A 17,449-nucleotide genomic window follows, 5' to 3' on the forward strand; every position below is an offset into this window, starting at 1 on the left:
ATTGGTTTCCCTTTTCTTTGTTGAAGAGGGTCTGTCCAATCCTTCTGCCTAGTCCGCCATCTTGCCCCGCCTTCCGCTCTCACTTCTAAGGAGTATTCCTGCTGCACTACTTCCATGACAGATTAGTTCATTCTTCTGCAGTCCATGGTATTTTCAGTATTCTTCACGAACACCACGATCAAAGGTATCAATTCTTATTTGGTCTTCTTTATTCACTGCCCAGCTTCCACACAAATTTGAGGCAACTCAAAAGACCATGGTTTGGGTCGGGCATACCTTAGTCTTCTAAGTGACATCTTTGCTTCTTTACACTTCAAAGAGATTTTTTTGTAGCAGATTTGCCCAGTGCAAAATGATATCTCATTTATTCACGCTGCTTCCAATGGTGTTGACTGTAGATCCAAGTAATATGAACTCCTTGATAACTTCAATCTTTTCTTGGTTTATCATGATGCTGCTTACTAGTCTAGCTGTGAGGATTTTTGTTTTATACTGAGGTGTAATTCATATTGAAATCTTTGATCGTCATCAGTAAATGATTCACGTCATCTTCACTTTCAGCAAGCAAGGTTGTGTCATCTGCATATCATAGGTTGTTAACGAGTCTTCTTCCAATCCTGATGCTGCATTCCTTTTCATATAGGTCACTTCCCAGATTATTAGCATACTGATTGCATTAGTATGGTGAAAGGACACAATTCTGACATACACCCTTCCTGATTTTAAACCATGCAATATCTCCTTTTTCAAACAAATTCTTTTGGTCTATGTACAGGCTCTTCATGAGCACAATTAGGTGTTCTGGAATTTTCATTCTTCATGATGATACCCATAATTAAATATGATCTACACATCCTAATGCCTTTGCATAGTCAATAAAACACCGGTAAACGTATTTCTGATATTCTCTGCTTTCAGCCAAGATTCATCTGACAATAGCAACAGTATTCCTAGTTCCACATTCTCTTCTGAATCCAGGTTGAATTTCTGGAAGTTCCCTGTCAATATACTGCTGCAACTGTTTTTGAATTATCTTCAGCAAAATTTTACTTGTGCTAATGATTTTGTTCAGTAATTTCCACATTCTGTTGGATTACCTTTCTTTGGAATGGGCAGAAATATGGATCTCTTCCAGACAGCTGGCCAGGTAGCTGTCTTCAAAATTTCTTGACATAAATGAAAAAGCGCCTCCAACGCTGCATTAGTTTGTTGAAAATACTGTGGTGGGTGTTCCATAAATTCCTGGAGCCTTGTTTTTCGCCAATTCCCTCAGTGCAGCTTGGACTCCTTCCTTCAATACCATTAGTTCTTTATCAAAGGCTACCTCCTGAAATAGATGAACACTGGTACAGTGACTTTGTGTATTCCTTTCATCTTCTTTTGATGCTTCCTACATCATTCAATAGTTTGCTGAGACGTATTAACTGTTGTTGTGGTTGTTAAGTGCTGTCTAGTCATCTTCGACTCATAGTGACCTTATGCATAGCAGAACAAAATACCACCCGCTCCCACACCAGCTTTGCAATCCCTGCCATACTTAAGCCCATCGCCGCAGCCACTGTGTCAATCCATCTCGTTGAGGACCTCTCCCTCTTTCGTCGACCCTCCACCTTACCAAGCATGACATCATTCTGCAGGGAATGGTCATATCATTTCTGATAACATAACCAAAGTAGGTGAGACGAAGTCTGGCCATTCTCGCTTCCAAGGAGCATTCCGGCTGCCCTTTCTCCAGGACAGACCTGTTAGTTCTTTTACCAGTCCATGGTACTTTCAGCATTCTTCACCAGTACCACAACTCAAAAGCATCAATACTTCTTCAGTCTTCCTTACTCATTGTCCAGCTCTCACATGCATATAAGGTGATTGAAAACATCATGGCTTGTGTCAGGTGCACCCTAGTCCTCAAGGAGAGATCTTTGCTCCTCAGCACTTGAAAGAGGTCTTTTGCAGCTGACTTGCTCAGTGCTACATGTTGTCCGATGTCCTGACTTCTGCTTCCATTGGTGTCAGTCGTAGAACCAAGCAATGTGAACTCTTTGACAACGTCAATCTTTTCTCCATTTATCGTGTGCTGCTTATAGGTCTAGTTGTGAGAATTTTTGTTTTATTTATATTGAGAATCCATACCGAAGACTGTATTCTTTGACCTTCATCAGTAAGTGCTTCAAGTCATTCCCATTTTCAGCAAGCAAAGTTGTGTCATCAGCATATCGCAGGTTGTTAATGATTCTTCCTCCAATCTTGATACCACATTCTTCTGCATATAGTCCAGCTTCTCAGATTATTTGCTCAGCATATAGACTGAATAAGTATGGTGAAAGGATACAACCCTGACACACTCCCTTCCTGACTCTAAACCATGCAGCATCCCCTTGTTCCGTTCAAACAACAGCCACCTCGTCTATGTACAGGTTCCTCATGAGTACAATTAAGTGTTCTAGAATTCCCATTCTTCTCAATGTTACCCACAATTTGTTATGATCCACACAATCAAATACTTTTTCATAGTCAATAAAAGACAAGTAAAATCTTTCTGGAATTCTTCGCCTTAAGCCAAGATCCATCTAACATCAGCAATGATATATCCCTTGTTCTGTGGCCTCTTCTGAATCCAACTTGCACCTCTGAAAGTTCTGTTGATATATTGCTGCAAATGTTTTTGAATTATCTTCAGTAAGATTTTACTTGCGTACGATATTAAGGATATTGTTAGATAATTTCCACATTCTGTGGGATCACCTTTCTTTGAAATGGGTACAAATATGGATCTCTTCCAGTCAATTGGCCAGGTAGGTGTCTTCCAAATCTCTTGGCATAACTGAGTGAATGCCTCCAGTATCTGTTTGTTGAAACATCTCAATGGGTATTCTGTCAATTCCTGGAGCCTTGTTCTTCAGCAATCGCTTCAGTGCAGCTTCGACTTCTTCCTTCAATATCATTTTTTTTTTTTTAATCATACGCCACCTCCTGAAATGGATGAAGATCTACCAGTTCTTTTTGGTACAGTAACTCTGTATATTCTTTCCACGTTCTTTTGATGCTTCTGCATCATTCAATATTTTTTCCATATAATCTTTCAATGTTGCAATGTCCAATAATCCCAGAATGGTCTGATTATTTCTTTTTCCCCAAGGAAAAGTCAATCTCATAAAAGATTCTTTTGGGAAAGGCTGGAAAAAGATTAACAGTACATATTTCTAACAGTGTAGTGGGGACCGTTCTCAAGGAGACCTGGCCTCACCTTCATTCAAAGGATCGTGGGTCTGTAAATTGACTCAAGTCTGGGAATTGACTGAGGGGCCATGACTCGATTCTGGACACTCAAGTCAGACTGCTGTTCACTTGACCTAGAAGTCTTTCACTTGTATAGATCACATAAATATTTAGTAGATTTCCCATCTATTTCACTTCTATGGACCCCATGCCTCAGTAGCCAATACCATAAATCCATGAGTCAGATTATTCTGATTACTGCTTTGACTCTGCTATCCATTAAGTGTTGTCACTTGGCTCTAACCACCAAGGAGTCCAATCAGCCCCACAATACTTAGGTATCTTAATTCAATCAGATGCTCCCCTGTCAAATGTGGGTTATATAAAACAGCAATCACAGCAGCCTTCAAGGATGCTACGGTTCCCTTCACAAATTTGCTCCTCACTGTACCGGTAAAAGGTGTGTCCTCTGGGCACTCATATTGGTCTATGAGTCTAATACGATAAATCCATTCTAACATACCAGTTTTCCTAAGCCTTTGCATACCTTCTTCTATAATACACCAAAGCATATCTGGTACTTCAATCTACCTTAGTGTAGGTCAACACATGATCCATGCTTCAGTAAACCAACCAAATAAACTATCAGAACCTTTCTCAATTTCTCAAGCTGAAACACTGAATGAAGAATCTGTGCTCATTGGGTCCAATCAATACACTCAGACTGATACACTTTTATATTCCTTGCACCGTCATCCCATACCCTTGATAGCCATTCCCACACATATTCTCCAGGTTTCTGTTTGTATATATTAGAAAAATCAAGCAGTTCTTTTGGAATGCAGTGTGAGTCTTCCTGAATCACACTTTGTACTTCACCTTTTGGGGCTCACTGGGAACATTCAGCAACATTTTGTAAGGCACAGGCCTCAGGCAATGCACTATACAATGCCCCCAGATAGTATCTCAGACAATGACTCAGCAGGCAAAGCTGGGTAACTCTCATCAGATGAGGGGGAGAGGGATGGTTCTAATGGCAGGAGTGATTCAATGGAATTTAGAGACTCAACATCTTCAGCTTCCTAATTATCTGCCCATATGTCCCCATCCCAAGTTTTAGGATCTCATTTCTTTCCAATCAATGCCCTCACTTTAACTTCAGACACCATTCAAGGATGGCAATTCAATCTGTATTCTAATTCAGTCATTCTTATGATAAGACTCTGCGTTTGTTTTCTGGCAATATCAGCTCTGTAACTCAAGCAGCTTTCTTTTAGGGTACAAGTGAAAACACTGTTTTTTTATGTGATGCTTGAGTTGTGACTTTGAAGCCCTGAGCTCATCTTGTTCTTTCACCACTTAAGCAGGACCAACCCACCAGCTTCCTTATACTTCTCATTCTGACAAAACTGCAAAAAAGTTTCTGGATAGAGAGGGAGAACAACATGGAACAAAACTCAAAATCATTTGGGAAAAAAACAGGGGGATCAGGTTTGCTGGTCTGATAGAACCCAGTGGAACCACTGAGACTATGGGCCCTAGCTGCCCTTCAGGTCTGGAATTAAACCCACATCTGTGGCTCCCAGCCAAACAAAAGACAGGCATAGGAGGTAGATACACTCCTTGGAGAGAACAAGCAAGGGAGAAAGAAGGGATGTTTATTCACAGGAAGACAGCTCAGGGGGCAGGGGTGCGTGAAGGGATGGACACAGGAAGAGGTGACTGTCGGGAGGAAGTGGGAAGGGAGCTGTTGCATTGTGGTGAATTGTGGTCAATGTCATGAGACACAGTGTACGTGAACTGCTGAATGGAAAGTGAATTTGCTCTGTAAATTTTCATCCAAATCACATTAAAAAAAGAAAGAAAGAAAGAAACCTGAAGAGAAGTACCAAACACGCAATCTCCTAGAGCCTCACTTCTCACCAATACTTCATCTATTGCTGGTGCTATTTTGTGTATTGATCTTGCCACCTCACACTATGGATTGGCAGTGCTCCCTTTACTAATGGTACAACCATCAGCACCTTTATGACTAATCAGACTTAAGAATCAATTAAAAAACTCATCCTCACAATTTTGTTTCTCCAGATCTGCCCTCAGTACCAAACATATTAGGTTAGGTTCGCTAAAGAAGCCAAACTAGTGAAACTTGTATATAAATATGTATGTTGTTGTTACTGTTGTTATGTGCTGCTGAGTTGGACCCGACTCGTAGCGACCTCTCTTGGGTTTCTGAGGCGGTATCACTATGGAAGTAGATTGCCCAACCTTCCTTCCAAGGAGTGGCTGGTGGATTTGAACCTCCAGCCTTCTGGTTAGCAGTCAAGTGCCTTACGCACTACACTACCAGAGCTCCTGAAATATATATAGACAGAGAAAAAGAGAGAGAGAGAAAGAAATTATCTCAAGGAAATGGCTTTTATAGTTGTAGAGGCCAGCATTTCCCAAGTGTGTGGGTCAAACTTCAAACTGGAGGCTTCTCCTGACTCATATAGCTGTAGGGGATGATGAACCCAAGATCAGCAGGTAAAATGATAGGCTGTTGGCTCACAGGCTAGGAAAGCAACAATTCCAAGACTGGCAGGTGATATGGCAAGCCACTGGTTCAAGTCCAATAACTGGAGGTCAGATGATGATGAGCCAGATACAGGATTCAGATTGAGCAAAAACCCAGAGAGCTTTGCCAGAACATCCACATATATCAGAAGCAGGCCACATACCCCCCAGGAAACTCCATTTCAACTGACTGGCTGTTCACAGCAGATCTCATCAAGAGGGATAACTACATCATAACTGGTAAACCATTTAGAATCATGACTCAGCCAAGTTGCCATACAACCTTAACCATCACAAGCAGTACTATGTTTTTTTGCCACTGTATCAAGAACACAGAAGGCATTATGGAATGAATACGCACAAATGTGCCCCATACCTACTTCCTACTTTTTTTATATATAAAAAAGTAAAAGGTCTCTATTTGAGTATTTAATAGAAATGATTTCTGACCACAAAGCAAGTAAGCAATCTTACAAAAAGACAGTATGAAAGATTAATTCCTTATTCCTAATACAGTGTGGGAGCTCTGGTGGCATAATGCCTAAGGCATTTGCCAGAAGGCTGGTGGTTCAAACCCACCAGCCACTCCTCGAAAAGAAGGCCAGGCAATCTACTTCTACAGTGATACCACCTCAGAAACCCAGGGCGGGGTTGCTATGAGTCAGATCCCACTTGACAGCAGTGTGTTGGGTTTTTAATACAATGTATCTAAAATAGGACAATCTGTTTTTCAAGAGTGGAATGATAAGAAGTCAATGCAAATACCAGAGCTGTTTCCAATGCATTCAGCATTTGAAAGATTTATCAATAACTAAGTCAATAGTTTCTTTGGAAGAAATCAATTCAGTTCTATTGGCCTCAACTTAAAAAGAAAATAAAACAAAAAGTAAATAAAACCCAACAATGAATTTTGTACAACACAAGGGAAAATACCACCTGTACTTTTAATAAGAATATTTATCTGGGTTTGGATCTGAAAAATTTAACAATCTATTAAGAAATACTCAGTTCATGTTAAATACTAGTTTATTTAAAATTAAATTTTTTCAAACATCAAATCACCAAAACTACAGCATCACTCAGAATCACTCTTGTATCTGTAAAATTTCAAACATTTCCAAGGGGTATAAACAACTAAATAAAACAGATATTAAGTGCAGTTACTTGTTTATTTGGCAAGCTTAGTTATTTATATATGGCTGGGAACTGGGAGCAAAAAACAGACTAAGTGCTCAAAATATTTCTGACACTAAAGTTGAACAATAGATACAAGAGACTAATTGGATCTTTTTCATGTTATACACTAAGTTATGTTATAAACGATCCCACTAAACTTAGTGATAAGCTATTTTTAACCCACAAGGCTGAGATTATTTCCAAAAGAGCAGTCTCTCATGACAGCAGTATATTGGGAGCTAACAGCTTAACAGCTAGGAGAAGAAAAAAGAATGAAATACACAGGGTAAAAAGCAGACATAAAGACTAATGAAAAAGTTCAGGCCCATTTAGAATAGGTCATGAATAATGCTAACATAGTCTAAACAGGGCATTACAATACATTACACAGAATACCAGTGATCATCTAGTACAATTGCAATCACTAGTTATGTGACTTTGGGCAAATCCTTTACCATAAAACAAAGCCAAAAAAATGGAACCACCTAACCTGTTACAAATGAGCTCAAAACTTAACTGAAATTTATGACAGTTAAGACAAAAGGTAAAAGCTGAGGAGTTACAGAGCTTTCTAATAAAAAGTAAGCTAGATTATACATTCTTTAAAAAAAAAAAAAAAAAAACTTTCCTTAGTATTAAATTATGAAAAGCACATTACATAGATCTTTTATGCAAGTCACACTCAACAACTCTCTAGCCCTTTTGGTAGCTTCAGAAGTAACTAGTTCCAGACACTGTACTTGGCACTTTTACATACTGAAAGCTATCTCATTTACTCCTTATAATGTCATATGAGTATTATCCTCTGATGAAATCAATTTGAGAGCTTCAGTACCATCACCCAAAGTTACCCAGGTAAGATACGCTGCCAAAATTATAACCCAGTTCTTTTAAGTGCAAGGCCTGCTGCCGCCTTGTTTCTTGATTGATCTGCTTCATACCAGAGTCACATTAACAGTTTATTTTCATAAAAGACCCTAACTTGCAGTCTAAAAAGACTCAAAAAAGTTGGCTTTTTTTTGGCAGAACTGCTGTGTCTATAGAAGTAAATTACGACACACAGTATATGATAATATGTAACATCTTCATTTTCCATTATTTTAATTCTGTGCCTAGTTGAGTGTAGCACAGTACTATCAATAATATGTCACTGCATTTGATAAAATGTGTCAGATTCTAAGTCTAGAGGATAAGCAATTTTAGTAAAAGAATGCAATTTCCAACTGAAAATTTTACAAATTGTGACAAAAATGGAATTTCATTAAAAAAAAAAACAAAAAAAAAACCAACTCTGTGAAGCAATTCTTGATAAAAAGTGTCAATACTTTAAAAGAGCAGCAGCCAGAAATAATACATGTAATTTTCTTAGGACCTCCAACGGTTCATGTCAATCCCATGTAAACCCCTAACCCAACATCCCCAAAAGTCTCAATTCATAACAGCATTAACTCAAGTCCAAAATCTCATCTAATTATTGTTGTGGTTAGGTGTTGTCAAGTCGGCTCTGACTCATAGCAACCCTACGTGCAAAAGAATGAAACACTGTCCAACCCTGCACCAGCCTCACAATCCCTGCTATGCTTGAGGTCATCATTTCAGCCACTGTGTCAATCCATCTTGTTGAGGGTCTTCCCCTTTTTTGCTGACCCTCCACTTTACCAAGCATGACATCCCTATCCAGAATGGTGCCTTCTGACATGACCAAAGTAGGTGAGATGAAGTCTGGCCATTCTCACTTCCAAGGAGCATTCCAGCTGCACCTCGTCCAGAACAGATTTGGTTTTTCTCCTGGAAGTACTTGGTACTTTCAATATTCTTCTCCAATACAACTCAAAAGCATCAACTCTTCTTCAGTCTTCCTTGTTTACTGTCCAGCTTTCACATGCATATGAGGTCTTCAAAGAGACATCTTTGCTCTTCAGCTCTTTAAAGAGGTCTTTTACTGCAGATTTGCCAAGTGCAATACGTCATCTGATTTCCTGATTGCTGCTCCATTGGTATGGATTGTGGAAGCAAGTAATATGAAATCTTTGACAACTTCTATCTTTTCCCCATTTATCATGATGTTGCTTATTGGTCCAGTTGTAAGGATTGTTGTTCTCTTTACGGTGAGGTGTAATCCATACTGTAGACTGTAGTCTTTAATTTTCATCAGTAAGTGCTTCAAGTCATCTTCATCTTCAGCAAGCAAGGCTGTGTCGTCAGCATATCGCACGTTGTTAGTAAGTCTTCCTCCAATCCTGATGCCACATTCATCTTCATATAGTCCAGCTTCTCGAATTATCTGCTCAGCATACAGACTGAAAAATATGTATGCTGAGCAAATGAAAGGATACAACCCTGACACACTCCCTTCCTGATTGTAAATCATGCAATTAATCCTTGTTCTGTTCAAAGGACAGCCTCCTGGTCTACGTACAAGTTCCCCATGAGCACGATAAAGTGTTCCAGATTTCCCATTCTTCTCAATGTCATCCATAATTTGTTATGATCCACATAGTCAAATGCTTTTGCATAGTCAATAAAACACAAGTAAATTATCTGTCTGGTACCCTTTGCTTTCAGCCAAGATCCATCTGACACCAACGATGTCCCTCATTCTACGGACTCTTCCAAATCCAGCTTGCATTTCTAAAAGTTCCCTATCAATATACTGCTGCAACCGTTTTCACTTTATAATTTCCACATTCTGTTGAATTATCTTTCTTTGGGTACAAATATGCATCTCTTCCAGTGAGTTGGCCAAGCAGCTGTCTTTCAAATTTCTTGACACAGATGAGTAAGTGCCTCCAGTGCACTATCTGTTTGTTGAAACATCTCAATGGGTATTCCGTCAATCCCTTGAGCCTTGTTTTTTGCCAATTCTTTCAGTGCAGCTTTGACGTCTTCCTTCAATACCATTGGTTCTCGATCATATGCTACCTCTTTTTGCACAGTGACTGTATATTCCTTCCATCTTCTTTTGATGTTTCCTGCATCATTCAGTATTTTGCCCAGAGACTCTTTCAATATTGCAACTCAAGGCTTGAATTTTTGCTTCAGCTCTTTCAGCTTGAGAACTGCCAAGCATGTTCTTCCCTTTGGGTTTTCTAACTCCAGGTCTTCGCACATTTCATTATAATAACTGCCTTCTCAAGATGCTCTTTAAAATCTGTTCAATTCTTTTATCTTGTCCTCTCTTCCACTTGCTTTAGCTACTCTCCATTCAAGAGCAAGTTTCAGAGTCTCTTCTGACATCCATTTTGGTCTTTTTTTCCTTTCCTGTCTTTTTAATGACATTTTGCTTTCTTCACGTATGATGTTCTTGATGTCATCCCATAATTCCTCTGGTGTTTGGTCACTCGTGTTCAGTGAATCAAATCTATTCTTCAGAGGGTCTCTAAATTCAGGTGAGGTATAATCAAGGTCATATTTTGGCTCTTGTGGACTTGTTTTAATTGTCTTCAGCTTCAGTTGGAACTTGCATAAGAGCAATTGATCGTCTGCTCCACAGTAAGCTCCTGGACTTGTTTTGGCTAAAGATAGTAAGCTTTGTCATCACCTCTTTCCACAGATGTAGTCGACCTGTGGAATGATCTAACAACAGTTGATCTGATTCCTGTGTATTCCATCCGGCAAGGCCCACGTTTATCTGCCATTCATGTTGTTGAGAAAAGGTATTTGCAATGAGTAAGTTGGTACTGCAAAATTCTATCATGCGATCTCCAGCATTATTTCTATCACTAAGGCCATATTTTCCAACTACTGGTAATTCGTCTTTGTTTCCAACTTTTGCGTTCCAATCCCCAGTAATAATCAACATATCTTGATTGCATGTATGGTCAATTTCAGACTGCAGAAGTTGGTAAAAATCTTTAATTTCCTTGTCTTTGGCTTTGCTGGTTGGTGCATAAATTTGAATAGTAGTAGTATTAATTGGTCTTCCTTGTAGGTGTATGGATATTACTTCCAATTTTTCTAGATTCACACTTCGTACATTCCATGTTCTGATTATTAACAGATGTTTGCAGCTGTTTCTTCCCACTTTGAGTTGTGCCACATCAGCAAATGGAGGTCCAATAAGCTTTACTTCATCTACATCATTAAGGTCAACTCTACTCTGAGGAGGCAGCTCTTCCCCAGTCATATTTTGAGTGCCTTCGCACCTGAGAGGTTCATCTTGTGGCATTATATCAGACAATGTTCAGGGCTATTCATAAACTTTTCCAGTAATGTATTAGACAGTGCTTCGCTACTATTCATAAGGTTTTCACTGGCTAATCCTTTGAGAAGTGGATGGCTCCTTCCTTCCCCATTTTACTTTGAAAGATCTGCTGAAACCTGTATACCATGGGTGATTCTGGTGGTATCTGAAATACCGGTGGCATACCCTCCAGCCTCACAGCAACACATAAACCACCACAGTATGACAAACTGACAGACAAGTGATGGCTACTGATTATCAAAATTTACAAATCTCATCATCTAAATCAGGTATGGGCAAGACTGAATGATCCATACTGTGGAAAAATTCCTTTCTATCCGTGGACCAGTTAAACTAGAAAACAAATTATCACTTCCAAAATACAACAATGGGGCAGGCATAGAATAATAGTTAAGAGTTATAGTCCCATTCCAAAAGGGAGAAAATGGAAGGAAAAAAGGAGTCACTGGTCCCACGTAATTTCAAAATCCAAAGCAAACTCCATTAGGTTTTAAAGTCTGAAAAGAATCCTCTGTGACCCGCAGTTCCACATTCTGGGCCTCAGTCTCTACCCTCTAAGTCATTCTTCCTTCCGAAAGGCAACACATGTTTGTAGCTGAGTAATTTTATGAACCTGTTTTCCTGCTTATAGAATTCTGGGAGTCCAACTGTCCTGTCCCTTTCAGTCCAAACTGGCAGTATTTCTTGCTGATGTAACATTCTCAAAACCCTTGTGGGTTTCCTGTATATGTCACTGAAATTCATTAGACAAGAGTCTTCTACAGATCCTTCCTAAATCTATTCTTGCCCTTTGCTGAAACGATTAAGGCAACCCATGTATCTCATCTAGTCTCTTCAGCATCTACCAAAAGGTTGTCTAGCCACATCCTTGGCTTTCTTGCCAAAGCATGTTTTTCTGAAGGTGAATCTCCTAATATTCACATCTATTGCAATCTGGATAGGCTGTGAATTTTCCAAATCATCAGATTTAGACCCTTTCTGCTTCACAGTTATTCTCTCGATTTCTCTCTTTCCTCTCACATTTTACTTTAAGTACCAAGAATAAACAGGCTGTGCTTTCAACACAATGCTTAGAAATTTCTCAGCTAAATATCCAAGTTCATCATTTCAATTCTGCATTCTACATAACTAACTGCAGGATACAATTCAGCTAGGCTTTCTACTACTATATAACAAGGATCATCCTTCCTAATAATATCTAATAACATGTTCCTCATTTCCTCCCCATCAATGCCTTTAACATTCATATTTCTAGTAACATTCTGTTTATGATGATATATGTAATCTCTAAAATGATGTAAGCTTTCCCTCCCATGCTCCTCACATCTTTCTGGTCTCTCACCACCAGTATCTTTAAAGTCAGTATTTCTACCTCTATTCAAGGCAATCTAGGCTCTTCCTATAATGAATCTCAAAATTCTTCCAGCCTCTCTATTTCCCAACTCCAAAGCTATTTTCACATTTTTAGTTATTTGTTATAGCAATACCCCACTTGCTGTACTAAAATCTGTATTAATTTCCTGTGACTGCTATAACAAATTACTAAAAACTCAGTAGTTCACAACAATAAAAATTTATTATCTCATAGTTCTGGAGGCAAAGTCTGAAATCAGTATCACTGAACTAAAATCAAGGTGTGAGAAGAAATGTACTTCTTTCTATAGGCTCTAGAGGAGCTTTACCTCGTCTAGCTTCTGACGGCTACTAGCAATTCTTGGTTTATGACCACAACACTCCAATCTCTGCCTCTGTGGTCGCACTGCCTTCTCTTCTGTCCGTTGTGAAATCTCTTCTGGCTTCCTCTTATAATAACGCTTATGACTGTATTCAGTTCTCACCCGTATAATCCAGGATAATCTCCCCATCTCAAAATCCATAACTTAACAATATCTGCAAAGTCCCTTTTTGCCATTAGAGTTAACATTCTCAGGTTCTAGGGATTAAGACGTGAATATTTTTTGCACCATTATTTAGGCTACATATTTGGATGCATATTCTTCAATTCCTCACTTTGTCTTTATTCTCTTTGATCCACTTATTCAAACACTTCTATAAACAGTTTAAATTATCCATGTTCATAAAGATAATACTGCAAAATTTGTGAAATTCGAAACGTAGCATGAAAAACTTTAATGGGCAGATTCTGCATGAAATTAAAGCTAATTAAAAATTTAAGTATTTCCCTCCATCTTCTTCACCTTCCAAGAAAAGTAATTTTCATATACAAAATAAAAAACAAAGTTGGTAAACTGAGTTTAAAAGGAAATACAACTTAGTAGGAGATCAGAATAGCAGCATTTGTGCAGGGAGAAAGCTCCATGAGCAGGAAGGCATAAGTAAGAAGGACACAGGAAAAGGTAACCAAAGGGAGGAAATGGGAAGAGAGCTGTTACATGGTGGGGATTTCAATGTCACAAAGCAAAATGTGTATGAATTGTTGAATGAAAACGAATCTGCTGTTAACTTTTACCCAAATCACCATTCAAATAAAAAAGAAAGAAAATGTAACTCGGATTATAAAGGCAAAAATTTTTATAGAGAAGGTCTACCTGGGAAACAGAATAGATCATAAACCCTGAGTTAAGTGAAATGACAGGAATGCAACTACCTACATAACAAAAGACTGAGTATGTGATTTTACAAGCACTATATTAACAGATTCTATTCCCTCAAATCTTCAGATTTTTAAACTCAATTAGAAAACCGTTAAAAATAAATTTTTGTTCTTACCTCCACACAATCAAAGTTTTCATCAACTTTAGATGCATATTCAACACGGAACATTGTTGACAGACTACCAGCAATATAGTATAAAAGAATCTTCAGACCCTTGTAACCAAAAGCAGTCTCACTAAAAGAAAAAAACCAGCGAATGAATTTTTGCAAAGTCATTATAAAGTATTAACCCTGAAACTAATAATTTCAACTTCCTGAGCAGTTTCAAGATTTTAAACTACACCTACATTTAAAAAAATAAAACATGTATTTGTAATGAAACTGTGCTTAGTTTTCCTCGTTTATATAAAATGAATACTTACAAGTTATTGTCTGGGTTAAATAAGTTAAAAATAAATGTAAACCTTGTACAACATTGACTAGCACATTTTAAGTACTCAATAAGTGTTAGCTATTACTACTACTGCTATTGCTGCTGCTGTTACAAGTACTAGTACAAGAAGGCATTTCAAATCGAAGGTATGTAGTGTAAAACTAGGAGCCAGCTAGGCAAGCAGCTAAGATCTAGCCCTGGTCCAGTCCTTCTAAATTATGACTTGCTTCCATCACTGTGGTGCAGTGAATTACTTAATATGGCTCTTCTACCCATGGTCTGTCTTTGTTACTCCCACCAGATGACTAGGGTGGGACTATATGCAAATGTGGAGTGCTTATGGCCCACCAAGGGGACTGGATAGCTTGTTAATAATGTAAGTAAAAGTACATGTGTGGGTACTTGTTAATAATGTAAGTACAGTACCACCCTGTGTGGGTGGGACCATGCAAGTAAGGCATATGGAACCCTAACATGGGGACTGGTTAGTTTTGCCATCTTGCTAGGCTTAAAATGAGCCATCCCAAAGGCAAAAAGGGATCTCACTGCCACTAAGAGGGAAGAGCCAAGAGTGGAGCACATCCCTGGATTCAAGATACCTGTGCTGAGATAGCAGAGAGATGGCAGAAATGGCGGCAGCAGTGGCAGCAGAGCCAAGAGACCAGCATGAGACAGAGAGGCAGGCTTGCTGGGGGAATGAGGTATACTTACCGGCAGAACTAAAAGGACTTTGTAAAACTTGTCCAAATAGGGAAGAGACCAAGGGCCAAAGAGAGACATGCCCATGGGATCACCAAGGAGAGGCCGTCCTGATTGAAGAATTATATCCTGAGTGTTCTTGAACCTGAATTGTAACCCGCTGCTTCCTGAATAAACCGCATAATCTTCAGTACTGTCTGAGAATTGTGTGGCCATTGCCAACAAAATTATCAAACCCACCAGAGAAGTAGAGAGTGCTGTGAGATGGAAGGTTGTTGTAAAAATTGTTAAAAAGGTAGGAGGGTGATAGCATGTCTGATCTCTGCCTCGTAAGAATCAGCCTTGGGCTGTTGACATTGATGGTGATTCTCTTCCTTGTGAACTTAGAGGAAATCAGACGTTGCCCCCATGTCCTTATATAATCACTGATATCCAGAGCTTCTGAAAGCAGTAATTGTTAAAGTTAAGTTATGTGCCATTGAATCGGACCCGACTCATAGTGACCCCTCCTTGGGTTTCCAAGGCAGCATCACTACGGAAGTAGATTGCCCCATCTTCCTTCCAAGGAGTGGCTGGTGGGTTTGAACCTCCAGCCCTCTGGTTAGCAGCCAAGTGCCTTAGCCACTATGCTACAAGAGCGCCTAAAAAAAATAAATAACACCTGTCTAATGACACTTTATCTCTACCTACTTTGGCCATGTGGTCAGATGGGACAATTCCCTGGAGGATATCATGCTTGGTAAAGGAAAGGGTCAGCGAAAAAGTGGAAGACCCTCAACAAGATGGATTGATACAGTGGCTGCAACAATGGGCTCAAATATAGCAAGGATTGTGAGGATAGTGCATGACCAGGCAGTGTTTTGTTCTGTTGTACTCGACTTGATGGCACCTACCAACAACAATTACACTTAACTCCTCTTAAGAACCCAGAAAGCAAATATGGCACTGCTGTCATTTTCCAACTCTTCTGGCTCCCTGGTCTCTACCTACTCTCTGATATTCTCTTTTCTAACTTAGTCAAGAGTCTTCAAAAAAATAAATTCTGAAATGTCCAGAATGGACAAATCTATAGACAGAAAGTAAATTAATGATTCAACTTGACTCGACAGCACATAACAACAACAAAAGAATTAGGAAAGGGTGGGATAACTGCTAATAGGTAAGTTTTTTTGGGGCGGGGGGAAGTGTGGAGGTGAAAATGTTCAAAAATTAGATTGTAGTGATAGTTACACAACTTTGAATATACTAAAGACCACTGAATTATACATTTTCAATAAGAGAATTGTATGATATGTGAGTTATTGTTCAATAAAGCTTTTTTCCCCCCTTAAAAAGGAATTCTGAAGTATATCACTGAAGTGTACATTTAAAAATGGTTAAAATGACAAATGTTTTATTATATGTTATAAAACTGTAACATCTACAAAAATGTTAAGAAATTGTTAACAGTAACAGATTATAACCTAATTAATGAAAAATTCCTGATTACATTCTCATATAAACAAAGAAAGAAGAAAGGGGGAAGGAAGAGAAGACTTTCTTAAAGTAGAATGCCAAATAATAAACAAAGAAGGAATGATACAGTTAGAAAATCACCACTTTACAATGATCATAGTTAAAAAAAAAAAAAAAAAAAACTGATTCAGGCAAGAATCATTAATGGATACTAAAACTACTAAGTGAAAGTCTGATAGGAAAGAGGATATTTTCAGTCTCAGAGTATCTCCCCACAGCTGACTTCTAGATCACAAAAGGAAGCATATTAGCCTTAGAGACACTGGGTGGATACCTCCAAACTAAGTGATCTAAGTTAACCAACAATTGGACCAACTGACTGGATTTCCTGATTTGATACACTGCGAAGGACAAAGCCACGTCTTTGAAAGTAATGCGAAAAAACACTTTGTTATCAATAGTTGTTGTTGTTGTTATGTGCTGTAGAGTCCCTGGAGTCTGACCTAAGTCATAGTGACCCCTCCTTGGGTTTCTGAGGCGCAATCACCAGGAAGTAGATTGCCCTATCTTCCTTCCGAGGAGTGGCTGGTGGGTTTGAACTGTCAGCCTTCTGGTTAGCAGTCAAGTGCCTTAGGCACTACGCTACCAGAGCTCCTGTTATGAGTAGTAACAAACATTAATCTATACGTAGATACACAGGTAGACAGGCAAGATGATCAAGTACGAGTAGGAAAAAGGGAATATACCCATGACTATAGGAGCTCTGGTAGCATAGTGCCTAAGGCACTTGACTGCTAACCAGAAGGCTAGCGATTCAAACCCACCAGCCACTCCTCGGAAGGAAGGCTGGGCAATCCTACTTCCGTAGTGATACTGCCTAGAAACCCAAGGAGGGGTCGCTATGAGTCGGGGACGACTCGACGGCACATAACAACAACAACAACAACAACCCATGACCATAAATAAGTCTGGCAGATGATCTTACTACATACATACTTATATGTGCTATAAGAATGTCTATATATATAACAAGGAGTTCTGGTAGCGTAGAGGAAGAGTCAGCCGCAGGGACCCAGGTAAGGGTGGTAGGAGAG

General features: G+C 39.1%; 1 protein-coding gene across 1 annotated transcript in view; it reads right to left on the reverse strand.

Annotated features, from left to right (window-relative positions):
• HAT1 (histone acetyltransferase 1) overlaps positions 1-17,449 on the reverse strand; it is a 92,200-nt gene that overhangs the window by 33,034 nt on the left and 41,717 nt on the right. The window contains exon 3 of the mRNA XM_007942686.2: positions 13,883-14,003. Within this exon, the coding sequence (XP_007940877.2) occupies positions 13,883-14,003 (121 nt within the window). The remainder of the gene's footprint in view (positions 1-13,882; positions 14,004-17,449) is intronic.

This window comes from Orycteropus afer, unplaced genomic scaffold, assembly GCF_000298275.1.
Source record: "Orycteropus afer afer isolate SDZICR_OR568_19922 unplaced genomic scaffold, OryAfe1.0 scaffold00001, whole genome shotgun sequence".
In the NCBI taxonomy this organism is placed as follows: domain Eukaryota; kingdom Metazoa; phylum Chordata; class Mammalia; order Tubulidentata; family Orycteropodidae; genus Orycteropus; species Orycteropus afer.